General features: G+C 42.2%; 1 protein-coding gene across 1 annotated transcript in view; it reads left to right on the top strand.

Annotated features, from left to right (window-relative positions):
* itga9 (integrin, alpha 9) overlaps nucleotides 1-15,822 on the top strand; it is an 85,855-nt gene that overhangs the window by 12,949 nt on the left and 57,084 nt on the right. The window contains exons 6-15 of the mRNA XM_047352280.1: nucleotides 1,697-1,826; nucleotides 5,933-6,018; nucleotides 6,091-6,153; nucleotides 6,628-6,765; nucleotides 6,974-7,079; nucleotides 8,944-9,038; nucleotides 11,270-11,360; nucleotides 11,685-11,730; nucleotides 11,867-12,021; nucleotides 14,501-14,661. Coding sequence (XP_047208236.1) covers nucleotides 1,697-1,826; nucleotides 5,933-6,018; nucleotides 6,091-6,153; nucleotides 6,628-6,765; nucleotides 6,974-7,079; nucleotides 8,944-9,038; nucleotides 11,270-11,360; nucleotides 11,685-11,730; nucleotides 11,867-12,021; nucleotides 14,501-14,661 — 1,071 coding nt within the window. The remainder of the gene's footprint in view (nucleotides 1-1,696; nucleotides 1,827-5,932; nucleotides 6,019-6,090; nucleotides 6,154-6,627; nucleotides 6,766-6,973; nucleotides 7,080-8,943; nucleotides 9,039-11,269; nucleotides 11,361-11,684; nucleotides 11,731-11,866; nucleotides 12,022-14,500; nucleotides 14,662-15,822) is intronic.

Here is a 15,822-nt window from a genome sequence, read left to right on the forward strand (position 1 = left end):
ACATCATTTACACATGTTTAGACCATTGTACTCATACGTTTGAAGGGGGTTTGCCCTTTTGAAACCTCAGACATGTATGGTGTTGTCCTGACTGAAGTGAATTTAAACATGTTTACTCTGTAAGCAGACCACAAGATGCTAAAAGAAGTCTCCACCAACCATCAAATCTCAACAGGCTGTTGCTATGGCTGTCATAATGAATACCTGTACAATCAGAAAGAGACTATAGAAGTGTAACTTCTATGGGAGGTGTGCAAGGAGGAAACCTGTACCTTCTAAGAAAAAACATGACAGTCAGAGTAAAGTTTGCCAGAAAGGATGTAGACAAACTCCAGACTTTCTGGAATCATTGTTCTTTGGACAGATGAGTTTTTAGAAAAGGTTTTGGGAGGCCAGAAGAGGGGACCTGTATGGTAAAAGCCAAATATAGCATTCCAAGAAAAGAACCTCATACCAGCTGTGAGGCAGGGATGGGGAAGTGTCATGGTTTAGGGAATCTTTGTTGAAGTAGGACTTGGTCAGCTCAACATCAGAGTTGATCGTTAATTCCACCATGTGCTTGAGGCCTCTTGAGGAAAATATGCATCGATTTGTAAAAAAAATTAAACCTCAAACAGAGCTGGACCCTCCAACATGACAACGATCCAAAACAAAAAAGCTCTACAAGAACAACAGGAAAGTCCTGGAGAAAGTTAAAGACCCGATCTGGATCTCATTGAGATGCTGTGGGATGACTTGAAAATGGCTGTACATGAAGGAAACCCCTCAAACATATCACAGCTGAAAGTGAGCAGTGTGTCTGCTGTTAGTGGCTGGTAGATAGCTGCAAGAAATGTCTCGGTGAAGGGATTTCAGTCGAAGGGGGCAAGACTAGCTCTTAGAGAGTCGGGTGTACTAAATTTTTCCTAAATTAGATTACACATTTTTGTTGATATCTTTTGTTGAATTACTAATTAATTGTTTTATGACCTGTTGTGTGAAATGTTTTAAATCGCTTGATGTGAAAGCTTCACACAGAACCAGACAAAAGATGTGGAAAAGCAAAGATGGGAAACCTGAGACATTATCAGGCTACCTTTTCTTCCATGGTTGCAGACTGTGGGAGTGGATCTGGTAAACCATTTGAACACCCCCCCACCACCTCTGAAAGAATGCTAGGAATTGAAAGAAAAGACATCCAACTGTTCGGGCTTTATCCTTGTCTGAACTTTTGCTCCTCGGGCCTGGTGGTGCCCAGATGTTTGACGCCACACCACAGGGAAGGCATACTGCTGAGTAAGGTCCTGACTGTGTTGTCTAGTTTGTTTGTTTGTTCAAAGGAAGAGGTCCCGGTGGTAAATCCACATTCCCCGGTGTAACTGACTGGCCTGATAATCAGGGATGCTGCATCTTTTCTGGAGTGTTATTAATCAAAAAAAGCATCTTAACTGATGTGTAGCTCATTTTATAAATTTCTGTTTTGTTTTTGCTCTTGCCTCTAAATCCCATCAATCAGGACTGCTTCTGTTGGCACACAATCTGAATGCGTGTTATAAAGCAGATAGCACAAACCAGTCTGTGGTCACTGGTTAACCAGACATCCACCCCACAGTGTTTTTCTTTTCTTTCTCTTTCTCTGTCCTTTCTTGTCACTGCAGTTACTGCAGGTTACTGCAGTGCAGCCAGCATTTACATTTATTTGCTCTTTCATGCTTAGGAGCTGGTGGTAATGGGGGCTCCGGGGTCGTACTACTGGACCGGTACCGTAAAGGTGTACAATATGACTTCTGACACCTTTTACAGCCCGAACAAAGACAACATCGACTCACACAGATACAGCTACCTTGGTGAGAGCCACTTACTTAAAATATATATTGCATAACACTGGTAAGAAGCTTAGGAACACTCAGCTGGGTAATGAATGTCATTTTTGATTTTTAAAAGCAAGGGTTTGGTGCACAAGTACGAGTTCAGAGTGGATTTTCAGTAATTCACACAGTAAAAATAATGAATACTGGCTTAAATATATATATACACACCCCACTAAAACTTGCATCATTGTCCCTTAGGAAGTTTTAGGAAAACCACAAACTTTGGCCATTGTTTGTAATCATACTCCATACATATTTAAAAGAAGCTTTAATGTTAGCTTGTTTACTAATCTCTCAAACTAGTTTTCATGTGTGTTTGGTATTGATGTCCTGCTGGATACGAAACTGTGTCCAGATTTCAACTATCTAGCTAATACTTTGAGGTGAAGGTGAAGCTGAAGAATTTAGAGGTCGTTCTCCTTCTTTAAAACTCTGCCTACTTTGTGCAATACACCATCACCACTAGCAGCAAAACAGCACCTCAGAATAATACTGCCATCACTGTGCTTGATAGTCGGTGCACCATTCTTAAGTTTAAATGCCTCACATTAACTTTACAGCTTGTTACTGTGTCTAGATAGCTCTCAAGGAAGTGTACTTTTTTTCTGTTCATTGCTCTACAATCCCTTAGTTAAACATAGACGTGTGGTATCCTCTAAAACGTCAGACTCTTGACTAAAAGCTGATATAAAGCACTTCTAAGAACACCAAAAACAGTTAAAACTACAAACAGTCGAATCAGAAAGTAAACAAACTCCACAAAATTCAAATCTCGGTCTCAGCTGCCCCTCCCAGCAGCTTGTACACACAAAGCATATCTGCAGTTAACAGTGGTTCTTGGGTTGTTGTTGAACATCCCAACCTGTTACTTTGATCTGAGGGTCACAGTTTGGGTCAGATGGTTGAAATTTGGTCATGACTGGGTGTTCCAGCAGGATATTAATCCTTAAAACTTTATATTGAATATATATCTAATGTATTATAAGAAGTCAAGTCTGTGTAAGGTGCTATTCAAAAATTTAATGGGAAACGTTGTTCAATATCCAGCTAGAACTATGTGAGGACCTTGTGGATGGCTCCTTAAAGTGAAACCACACACTGTTGCCTGTCATTTTAGTGTGGGAGGTTTCATGGCTAAATTGGACCAGCCTGGTAGCCAGCCTTCATTCATTGCACATTGCACCAGTAAGAGCAGAGTGTAAAGGTTCAATTGGCAGGGTAAGAGCACAGTTTTGCTCAAAATATTGAAATGCACACAACATTATGGGTGACATACCAGAGTTCAAAAGAGGACAAATTGTTGGTGCACGTCTTGCTGGCGCATCTGTGACCAAGACAGCAAATCTTTGTGATGTATCAAGAGCCACGGTATCCAGGGTAATGTCAGCATACCACCAAGAAGGACGAACCACATCCAACAGGATTAACTGTGGACGCAAGAGGAAGCTGTCTGAAAGGGATGTTCGGGTGCTAACCAGGATTGTATCAAAAAACATAAAACCACAGCTGCCCAAATCACGGCAGAATTAAATGTGCACCTCAACTCTCCTGTTTCCACCAGAACTGTCCGTCGGGAGCTCCACAGGGTCAATATAGACGGCCGGGCTGCTATAGCTAAACCTTTGGTCAATCATGCCAATGCCAAACGTCGGTTTCAATGGTACAAGGAGCGCAAATCTTGGGCTGTGGACAATGTGAAACATGTATTGTTCTCCACCTTTACTGTTTTCCCCACATCCGGGAGAGTTACGGTGTGGAGAAGCCCCAAAGAAGCGTACCACCCAGACTGTTGCATGCCCAGGGTGAAGCATGGGGGTGGATCAGTGATGGTTTGGGCTGCCATATCATGGCATTCCCTTGGCCCAATACTTGTGCTAGATGGGTGCATCACTGCCAAGGACTACCGAACCATTCTTGAGGACCATGTACATCCAATGGTTCAAACATTGTATCCTGGAGGCGTTGCCGTGTATCAGGATGACAATGCACCAATACACACAGCAAGACTGGTGAAAGATTGGTTTGATGAACATGAAAGTGAAGTTGAACATCTCCCATGGCCTGCACAGTCACCAGATCTAAATATTATTGAGCCACTTTGGGGTGTTTTGGAGGAGCGAGTCAGGAAACGATTTCATCCACCAGTATCACGTAGTGACCTGGCCACTATCCTGCAAGAAGAATGGCTTAAAATCCCTCTGACCACTGTGCAGGACTTGTATATGTCATTCCCAAGATGAATTGGCGCTGTATTGGCCACAAAAGGAGGCCCTACACCATACTAATAAATTATTGTGGTCTAAAACCAGGTGTTTCAGTTTCATTGTCCAACCCCTGTATATATTAGTGGGTGTGTGTATACTGTGCTGTGCAAAGGTTTATCCAGGTGTGAGAAAATGCTGTAAACAAAGAATGCTTTTAGAAATATAAATAATGATTTATTTTTATAAATTTACAAAATGCTAAGTGAGCGAACCCAAACATACAGCCAAAGTCATTAAGAGCTTTCTTCAGCCTAAAGAAGTACAAGACTTACTGGAAGTGATGGTATGGCCCCCACAAAGCCCTGATTACATGAAGAGACCGAAGGATGTGAGAAAGCCACAGAAGATCTGTGGTTAGTACTCCAAAATTTTGGAACAACCTACCAGCGGAGCTCCTTCAAAAACTGTGCAAGTGTACCTAGAAGAATTGATGCTGTTTTAAAGGCAAAGCGTGGTCACACTAAATATTGATTTGATTTAGATTTCTCTTTTATTCATTCATTGCGTTTTGTACTCGTACTCGTCGTCTTCCGCTTATCCGGGACCGGGTCGCGGGGGCAGCAGGCTCAGCAGAGACACCCAGACGTCCCTCTCCCCAGACACCTCCTCCAGCTCCTCCGGGGGGAGCCCAAGGCATCCAGGTCAGCCGAGAGACATAGTCCCTCCAGCGTGTCCTGGGTCGTCCCCTGCTGGGCCTCCTCCCGGTGGGACGTGCCTGGAACACCTCCTGAGGAAGGCGTCCAGGAGGAATCCGGTATAGATGCCCGAGCCACCTCAACTGGCTCCTCTTGATGTTGAGGAGCAGTGGCTCTACTCCGAGCTCCTCCCGGATGGCCGAGCTCCTCACCCTATCTCTAAGGGAGTGCCCGACCACCCTACAGAGGAGGCTCATTTCAGCCGCTTGTATCTGGGATCTTGTTCTTTTGGTCATGACCCAAAGTTCATGGCCATAGGTGAGGGTAGGAACGTAGACCGACCGGTAAATTGAGAGCTTTGCTTTTTGGCTCAGCTCTCTCTTCACCACAACGGACCGGCACAGTATACCCATTATTGCGGCAGCCGCATCGATCCGTCTGTCGATCTCCCGCTCCATTCTTCCGTCACTCCTGAACAAGACCCCGAGATACTTAAACTCCTCCACTTGAGGCAGGAACTCCCCTCCAACCTGAAGAGGACAAGCCACCCCAGTGCATGCTGTAGGTCTTGGCTAGAGGGGACCAGCAGGACCACATCATCTGCAAAAAGAAGAGACGAAATCCACTGGTCCCCAAACCAGACCCCCTCCGGCCCTTGGCTGTGTCTAGAAATCCTGTCCATAAAAGTTATGAACAGGACCGGTGACAAAGGGCAGCCCTGCCGGAGTCCAACATGCACCGGGAACAGGTCCGACTTAGTGCCGGCAATGCGGACCAAACTCCTGCTCCGCTTGTACAGAAACCTGATGGCCCCTAGTAAAGGGCCCCCGACTCCATACTCCTGGAGCACCCCCCATAGGGCACCACGAGGGACACAGTCAAATGCTTTCTCCAGGTTGCGTTTTGTTGATTGATGAAAATAAGTGATTAACACTTCCATTTTTGAAAGCATTCATTGTTTACAGCATTTATTTTACACCTGCCTAAAAATGTTGCACAGTACTGTATATATTTGTGTCTTGTGTGTATAATTATCATTCTGTGTGAATTAGAGAAAATATATATAAATTCAAGCTCTCACACCAAAGTCTTGTTTTAAAAAAAAGGAAAGCATTTTTTTGTTAAACTATTTGAAAAATAACGGTCATGCTCATGTTGAGCATAAACTTCTCTGTGTCTCCAGGCTATGCTGTGACTGCTGGACACTTCTCCTCTCCTAATGCAATAGACGTAGCTGCCGGGGCACCTCAGCACAACGGCATTGGAAAAGTATGAACTTTACCACTTTTGTACACTGGTCTTGTTTTGCAGCTATATTGATTTTGTTTCTCTCCTGGACAGGTTTACATTTTTAAACTTGATGGCGGGTCTTTGGTGAAGAGTTTTCAAGCCTCAGGGAAAATGGTACGTACCTGGATATGGTCCTCCATTGTTTTAAATATTTCAGACTGTCACTTTAATCATTCATGTATTTTTCTTAAGTTAAACGATTGTTGTGTAACTCTATTTTCTCTCAGCTAAAACAATGCAAACCCATTTGTTTATTTGCTTTAGGAAATTTTTTAATTGGCTCTTGAGATTCATTGCAGACCCCCTACTCTAATTGCTTTGTTGTTAGAGCCATATTGTTTATGTCTGTGTTAGTGTTTAGACAGAAACACACTGGTCACAAGCCAAAACCCAGGAGATTTTTAATGCTTTTTATACAGAGATACAGAAAAATCATAGTCATCTTAAAAGCAGACATTTTCTGAGGATTGGTTTATGATTTATAGATATAAAAGCAAAGGTTAAAGAAAGAGTGACGTGTTTCATTTATCTTTGCTGAGGAACTGCCTGTGATCTGACCCATTGCTCTTTGGCTCGACTTGGTTCCAGATGGGCTCTTACTTTGGCTCCTCATTGTGTGCAGTTGATCTGAACCAGGACGGCCTGTCGGACCTGCTGGTGGGGGCACCCATGCACAGCCAGCTCCGGGACGAGGGCCAGGTGTCTGTATATCTAAGCAGGGGCAACGTGAGTGGCATATGACTCAGTAGAAAAAGAACACAATACCATAACTTGCAGACTGGGCTCACTAGAACATGTCTCCTGCTTGTTTCTAATGAGTGAAACATCTGTGTTCGTGTGGAGGGATCATTCTATTTTATTTCTCAACAAAGGTACTGTGAGTTTGAGGGGTTGAACGAAAATTTTATCTAATTTGAATCCCACATTTTTGCAGGGGGTGATGGAGGAGGATGCAGTCTTGACTGGCGACGGTGCTTTTAATGGACACTTTGGAGAGTGCATCGCAGCAATTGGAGATATAGATGATGATGGTTATCAAGGTTTGTCCAAAGTGACATGAAAGAAAAAACTTTTTCCGAAAGGTTTTTGAATTATTTTTTTCTGAAGCTTAAAAAACTTGTACATTTGGACAAAATAAACACTAATATTATGTAATGCGTCTTGCAGAAACATTTTTACCTGTTGAACCTTTTCATTTTGTCATATTGAAACCTTAAGCTTCAATCTATTTTATGGGTGTTTAATTTGCTGCCAACACAAAGTGGTGCATAGTTTAAAAGGGGAATGGAAAATGTTACAAAAGTCTAAAAGCTATAGCTTGCATATGTCCTTTTTACTTGGACACCCTTAAATAAAATCCAAAGCAGTCCTTTACCATCACAAGTCACCTGATCAGTAACAGGGTCTCCCTGTCTCTAATTTTATCTCAGTAAAAGTCTAGAGTCTAAGAGGTTTGTTAGAACATATTAGTGAACAAACAAAATCGAGAAGACTAAGGTACACACCACACAGCGATTAAGGTATGGAGAAATCAATGCAGGGTTAGGCTATAGATTAATATCCCAATCCAGCCTTAAAAAAAGCAATGAGATGTCCCATTTCCTGTTTCCTGCCATGCAGCATAGATGGCAAATGTGGAAGAAGGTGTTATTGTCAGAAAAGGCCTAAATTCTTCCTCCTGAGCACAAGAACCCTGCAGTGAAACATGGTGGTGGCAGCATCATGCTGTGGGGAGGATTTTCTTCAGTAGGAGCAGGGAAGCTGGGTAGAGATGATGGGAGGATGGATGGATACAGGGCGATACTGGAGTCTCACATAAAATCTCAATAATATAGGTGGTTATTTAGACAAAACATGACAAACGTTCAAGTGGTTGGAATGCTTTTGGAACAAAGTAATATTAAATCTCTGGGTTATCTTTGGTTGCATGTTTTGAAAAGCCCGTCCAGAAATGCATCCACCTGAATTCAAGTCAGTCAGAGTAACATTACTCTGTAGTCAAGTTCATTATCACGGCATTGTTGTTTGACAGGTTAAGCAGGTGTAGCAAAAGTAGGTATTTTGAGAGTTATTATATCTAAATTACCCAGAAAATTTTGAGTGCCTTGGCTTCTCTCACTCATGCAGACACAAACCAAATTCCCCGCTAACACTTAGAGACATACCGTTACACTGTTTGTTTTCCTGGCATTTGCTCAGTTTGGCTGCGAAAGAGCTCTGCTTGGCCTCCATCTCTCTCTCACGGCTGGAAGCTTCTGCCTGGTTTCATCTCCCTGTGAGATACGCCTCAAGGCTTGCAGCCTGGCATCAGCGTTTGCGTTTGTGCACTCTGAAAGATGGCAGCTGGGAATTATAACTCACCCTGTAACTCATCACTCTTGGATTGTGGGAAAGAGCCAGATGTGCTTGTTGACTGACAGATGATTATTTACAACTTAACTGCTACCATTTAATTTTAAAGAGCTACCGTAAAACCATTGCCAAATGGATTTAATTTTGTCTCTATACAGTAAATTGCTATTGTGTAATGATTCTTGTTCCATTTCTGCCTGCAATGCTGCTCCACGTTGTATGGAAATGTTTTGGTTTATAAGAGGAAGTCTAAATTTGGACATTCTGCTAAAATAAGCTGATGATGGCATTTCTGTGCCTTTGCCAGAACTTAATAGCCTTGTTTCCACTTTCTCAGGGGTCGCACAAGTTTTACAGTCCCTAACAGTACTTAATTGTCTATTATGAGTCTTACTTTTTTCGAGCTTGTTTCCCAGGCACAGGCCAGCTGAATGTAAACAGGGGGTTAATGAAACCTTTTACATTCACAAACACATGCATTCTTTCATATAGTGGCTCATTAATGGGCCTACTTTTAACAGAAACATGTTTTATCCTTATTTGTCTCCAAAGACGTAGCCATCGGTGCACCTAAAGAGGATGACTATGGAGGGGCGGTCTTTATCTACCACGGAGACGCCACAGGAATTACCAGAAAATACTCAATGGTAACAAATTAATATATTTTTGATGTAACACAATTGAGCAGCTAATCCTTTTTGGTTTTTTTTCTACATTTATAGTTTTTTTTATGGCTTTAGTCATGCATACTTTGAGCAATACTGATTAAGACCATATGGCTGCCGCTGATTGTTAGTAGCTGAGTGATGAATAGTAACATTGCAGGTGGTAGTTTAGCTTCAGGATTACACCCACACAGCTCCTGAGTAATATGGACAGCTCATTCCTTTCGACCACTTTAGGGTGGCTAGACACATTTTTAAACATAAGTATTTTTTTCTGCTGTGTACACCAAGGCCTTCCCCTCTAGAGGCTTTGGATTCTGTCCTGATGGGAATATTTCACAAGTCATCTGGGAATTGTAATCCTTTTTACTAGTTGAGGTTTTGTCTTGCAAGAAATCACACCCCAAAAAAAAGGTTTCAGGAAGTACCTGTTCTGCCTCTTTTCATTACAAGAAAAATCTGGCCTACCAAAATTTTTATCAAACCTCTTACACATCTCTACTGCTAAACTGCCCAAAAGTATCACAAAATATAGGATATTTGTGATCTTGAAGCAAAATAAAAATCTGTAAAGCTTGGCATGCATTTGTTTCTTATGCATGTACCCAAATAAAATTTTGTGCAACTAATTCCCTTATTAGTAAACAGAGTACCTTTTAAAAAACATTTCATCTCAGCATAAGTAGAGCTATTCTTTGAAGGACTCAGGTGCTTATTAGAGAACATTAGTGAGCAAACTCTGTCATTCTGCTGGGGGACATCAATGCCCATGTGGACTCCTGGATTGGAAAGAATGGCCTCCCTGATCTAAACCCAAGTGGTGGTTTGTGTTGGACTGAGCTAATAAGCTAATCTACTACTTTAACTATCAGAATGTGGACCTCGGAAAACCACCTATGCATGGTTCCCTGCTCCTATTGGCCTATTGGTATTAGCATGTTCACATCACAAATGCAGATCAGTGCACTTGACGCTGGACACCCTAGGCTGGAGGTCGATGATCGACTTTGTAGCCATGTCTGCTGACCTTCGGCCATATGTCTTGGACACTCTGGTGAAGAGAGGGGCTGAGTTGTCTTTCGAACACCACTTAGTGGTGAGTGGGATCCGCTGGCAGAGGAGAAAGCCGGACAGACTTGCAGGTCCAAGCGTGTAGTGAGAGTCTGCTGGACACGTCTGGTGGAGCCCTTGGTCAGGGATGTATTCAACTCCCACCTCTGGGACAGCTTTTAACAGGTTCCGGGGGAGGTTAGTGACACCTCAGAGTGGACAATGTTTTCTACATCTATCATCGACGCTGCCGCCCGTAGCTGCTGCCATACGTTCTGTGGTGCCTATCGCAGTGGCAATCCCCGAACACTGTGGTGGACACCGGCAATAAGGGAGGCCATCAAGCTGAAGAAGGAGTCCCATTGAGCCTGGCTGGCTGGTGGGACTCCTGAGGCAGCTGACGGATACCATGAGGCCAAACACGCCGGTGCCCAGGCAGTTGCAGAGACAAAAACTCGGGTCTGGGAGGAGTTTGTTAAGGCCATGGAGAAGGACTACAGGTCAGTCTTGAAGCTTCGCCAACATGCTTCGCCAACACTGTTCACAGTGGGGGTGGGGAGTGGCTGACCTCGATGGGGAACATTACATGCGGTGGAAGGACTACTTTGAGCATCTCCTCAACCCTGATGACACAACTACCCCGATGGAAGCAGAGACTGGGGACTCTGAGCCGGACTCGTTCATCACCCCCCCCCGAAGTTACCAAGGTGGTTACAAAGTGTATCGTCTAGGGCTTTGGGGGGGTGGATGAGAACTGCCCTGAGTACCTCAGGTCTCTGGATGTTGTGGGGCTGTCATGGCTGACGCACCTCTTCAACATTGCATGGCAGTCGGGGACAGTGTCCCTGGACTGACAGACCAGGGTGGTGGTTCCTCTTGATAAGAAGGCAGAGTGGAGAGAAACAAGTGGATTGTAGCTGTATTGGTCATAAAATTCCAATAAAGTACATGAACTTTCCTTCTAATGTGTCAAACTAAAAAGGTTCAGTCAGCATATATAGTGATGCAGGGCACTGTATGTTTTGCAGTCTTTTTCTTACTATGCATACATTTGTGAGCTTTCTGGAAAACAAACTCAGTAAAAACAAATTAAGCACAGTCGCTTTTTGTCTATGCTGGTTCACATGATCATATGTAGTTATATGAAGGTTTATTTGTTTCAGAAACTATCTGGGCGCAGTGTAAGCCCTGGGCTGCAGATGTTCGGCCAGTCCATCTCGGGTAATGTGGACATGGATGGCAATGGTTATGCAGGTACAGTATAATCATGTCAAGTTTTCCTATTCACAAATGTAAAAATAACAAAAGTTAAAAGGATTAGGTTCTTGTTTTCTGTTCTAACATTTGTAGTTTTATATGTGTCAACAACAGCATATTTCCTGCCCCGTGACTGACAGAAGCTTGTTGTTTACTGCATTCCACAGCTGACAGTCAGACTGAGTCTGCATGACATTTGAAGACCTCAGTCTGTGCATTGTTTTCGATTTGCAGGTGTAAAGACTGCTTACTGAAGATGTTGCACTGGCATCATGATTTAAAGATGAGTGATTTTCCAAATCAATTATATCTTTCCTGCAGATATCACCATTGGAGCTTTTATGGCAGACAGTGTGGTTCTGTTGAGGTGAGTTCTGCTCTAATTCTCTCTGATGCCAGACTATCTATGAAAGTCTAAGTAGTATTTCTTTGGCTTCCTCACAGTGGTTTTAATGATTGGTTTCGCCCACACCATGTTTCTGTCTGGGTTTGTGTGGTCATAGGTCACGGCCTGTCATTACAGTGGATGTCTCAATCTTCCTACCCATCTCCATCAACATCTCTGTGCCCCAATGCCACGAAGGTCACCAGAACCTGAACTGCTTCAACATCACCGTCTGCATGTGCTTCAGGGGAAGGGAGGTTCCTGGAGAAATAGGTGACAAATTCTGACAAAAGGAATTCTGTGGTTAGATAGAAAAAGTTTGCCTTGAATAAGCTTATTTGTTATTTGATATCTACATTAGATCTGTAACAGGGGCATAAAGAAAGCCTTGCTGTGGACAAGTACTGCCATCCATCCATCCATCCATCCATCCATCCATCCATCCATCCATCCATGTATTCCTTAATGCATCTATTAATGTGTTCTGCAAATAGATGCAATTTTGACAGGAAATTTGACAGGTTCCCTGAGCTCATAGATAGATATTGTATATTAATATATATATATATACAATATCTATGATTTCATACAGATACAGTATCTCAATAAGTAATTTACGCATCCAAATAGTTGATGTTTAAATATATAAAACCATCTCCATGGATGTACGTCATTATGGAAAATACAGAAGAATAATTATATTGAAAGCATTGTATTTGAAACTGCTTTAGCTAGTTGATTAAAATAATTACTTTTATTATTGCAAATACAGAAGGTGCAGCAAAAAGGGATTTTTGCCTTGAACATCACTCACTTCCTGAACTTTAAATAGCCAGTGGAATATAAATATGTTTACATAAAATCAAACTAAGTTACTTGCCCATGGCTTTGAGTTAACTCAGTGTTTGTACTGATCAGCCTTTTGCTTACATGTTCTTGGGTGTGCCTGATGACAGCTCAGGAGCAGTCCTGTTCAAGTGCTTGGGTGTGGTCACTCACAGCCTCCCCTGAGGGGAACAGCAGCCCTTTCGTTGCATAATGATACTGTCCTGGCTGGACAGAATAAAGCCTCTCTGTTTACCCGTCTGGCCGTCACCATGGAAAGTAAAGCACTGTGTGTTCAGTGACTCCAAGAGTGAAACCTTCCTTTACCTCCTTTGGAATGAGCTCATGGCGTTCACTGAGTTGGACAGCGGAAACAGAAGGTTTAGTTTGGTCTGAATTGGGTGTGTTTACCACCCCTTCCACTGTTTTACCAGTATGACACCCTCTTGGGGAAATTACTGCAGAATGAGGCTTATTCATTTGGAGGAATGGTTTTTAAATGGTCAGAGGCCCATCTGTAGTTTTACCAGAAACATGGGTAATGCTTTACTTTATCCTCATGACCTTCAGATAGATTTTATTTTGCTGTTTCTCAGAATCATCTCAGTGCATTGCAAAAGAATAAGAAATGGCACATAATTGTGAAAAAGAGACAATTCAAATGAAAGTCTAAAAACTGTGAAGTACATTTTATTCACCCTCCCCTCGCTCTGATTCCCAAAAATAAAATCTATGGTGCATAAATGTGTACAAATACAGATGTTATCTAAAGGCCTATGAGATGTTTTTGGAACAATAGTCAACAAACAGCATCATGAAGACCAGGGTCACAGCAGACAGGCCAGGGATAAAGTTGTGGAGAAGTTTAAAGCAGAGTTAGATTATAAAACAATATTCCAAGTTTTGAACATCTCATGGAGCAATGTTCAATGCATCATCTGAAAATGAAAAGAGCATAGCACAACTGCAACCCTAAAAAGGCACAGACTTCCACCTAAACTGACAAGCCAAGCAAGGAGAACATTAATTAAGCAGGCAAGAGGCCTATGGTTACTCTGTTGCAGACACCTACAGCTCAGACTAGAAAAATCTGTGAAAGGTAGTAGGTATTAGCCATGTACCTGCCATATCTGGCTTTAATGGAAGAGTGGCAGGAAAGACTGAATTGTTAAAAATAAGTCACAAGAAGTCCTGTTTGCAGTTTGTAAGGTGTGAAAGAAGGCTCTCTGGTCAGGTAAAACCAATGTCTTACTTTTTGGCCATAAAAAAAGCCTATGTATTGGGGGAAAAGTAGCCTGCATCACCCTGAACACACCATCCCTGCTGTGGAACATGGTGGTGGCAGCATCATGTTGTGGGGGTGTATTTTTCAGCAGGGACAGGCAGGTTGTAGTTTGTATTTGTCATGTGACAAAATGTGGAAAAGGTTAATAGAACATAAATACTATGTTTACTGATAAAGCAAATTCAGTTCTTCTCCAGCAGCTGCAGAAAATGTTAAATATGTTCCTTGTTCCTTGGTTCAGAACTCCTTTTAATTTAAAAAAAACTGGTTTACTGCATTTGGCTATACTTCAAATATTTGCCTACGTTGTTAATTACAGATTGGTCACTGAAGCAGATGAACTATGAGAAATTGCATTAAATGTATAGCAATTTTTGCTGTTTTCTTTTTGCTAGCAGCAGTCATCCTCTTACATTATAGCACTACATAATGATTTGACCAAAAATGTTTCGGTCTTCCCCTATGATTCATTTTGTTTAATTTGCTTCCAATAAGCAATAATTTAAATTTTCCCATGTTCTGCTGGAAAGGAGCAGAAAACCAAATCCTGCATTTTTAAAGTGTTTCCCAGGACTGTCTTTACTCAACTGGCTATTTTTTAAAGTTAATGTTATGTGTAACTGTGCTTCTGCCTCTTCTCAGAGCTGCTGTACAACCTCACTGCTGATGTGGATAAGCGACAGAAAAGCCAGCCTTCCAGGATTTATTTCATTCAAGCTGGATCTCAGATCAGCCAAATGAACCAGCAGCTGAGCCTGGAAATCAACAGAGAAAAGTGCCAGCGCTACACTGCCTACGTAAAGGTACGTTTAGGTCATGTTGCTCCTCCTCTGGCTGTGTTTAAGTTTAAGCTTTGCTCAGCTGATATCTCAGCTACTTTTCCTTTTCCCTGAGAGCTCCATTGGTTTGGAATATGAGTGTTTATTTAATCTGTTTTTTTTTTGTTTTTTTTGGTTGGAGTATTTAGTTTCCAGGAGAAAATACACTAATGAAGTGGAGTAACAGCATTGCTCATGGTGTTAGAAGAATTTACTGCTGCATATCAGTAGTCATGTGCTGGGGAGCTATTTGTGTCACCCTGCTGGATAAGGTTAAAGGTAGCAGTCAGGAGCTTGATGATCCCTGAAACCATGCAGCTCAAGTGTGCGCCTGGAGAAACAGGAAACAGAGTCTCCTTTGTCACAGCATAGTCCTACTATTGTGTTCTTCAATGATTTAGTCTTGTGGCTACATGGAGAGTCCTCGTCCTAAGGGCATCATGCATGTATCAGCTCATCTGGTACGAGGCCCACTGCAGGCCTGTAAATTTTGCTGCCGTTTCTAATGGAAGTCTTCAGGCACTTTCACTATGGGAGGCAAAGCCGCCAGCTGAGCGAGGCTGTCAGTGCTGCTCTCTCATCTAATTTTTCAACCATTTAGGCTGTAATGAATACTTACTGCTTAGATCAGCTCCAGCAAAAGCTTCTTATTCTGTGGGGTCATGCATGGTTTTTATCTTGCCACTCCAATAAACCTAGATGGTGTGGAACTTTAAAATCGGACATTTTATAATGTAATGTTCCCCTTGCAAAAATATTCACATCCCTTAATTTCTTTTGCATTTTTGTCACATTGCAACCACAAACTTGAATGTATATTATTGAGACTTTAGTGCTATAGGCAAATACAAATTAGTGCATAGCTGTGAGGTGGAATGAAATAGATTTTCAAATTTTTTTACAAATAAAAATCTAAAACGTTTGGTTTACATGTGTATCCATCCCCTTTAAATCTGATATAACTAAATAGAATCCATTGTAACCGATTACTTTCAGATGTCAATTAATTAGTAAATATGTCAGAACTGCAAACCTACCAAGACAGGGCTGTCTTCCTAAGCTGACAGGTCGAGTGAGAAGAGCATCAAATAGCAAATCATCCAAAAGGTGCATGGTAACTCTGGAGGAGCTGCAGAGATCCACAGC

The sequence above is a fragment of the Girardinichthys multiradiatus genome, chromosome 22 (assembly GCF_021462225.1).
Source record: "Girardinichthys multiradiatus isolate DD_20200921_A chromosome 22, DD_fGirMul_XY1, whole genome shotgun sequence".
Lineage (NCBI taxonomy): Eukaryota > Metazoa > Chordata > Actinopteri > Cyprinodontiformes > Goodeidae > Girardinichthys > Girardinichthys multiradiatus.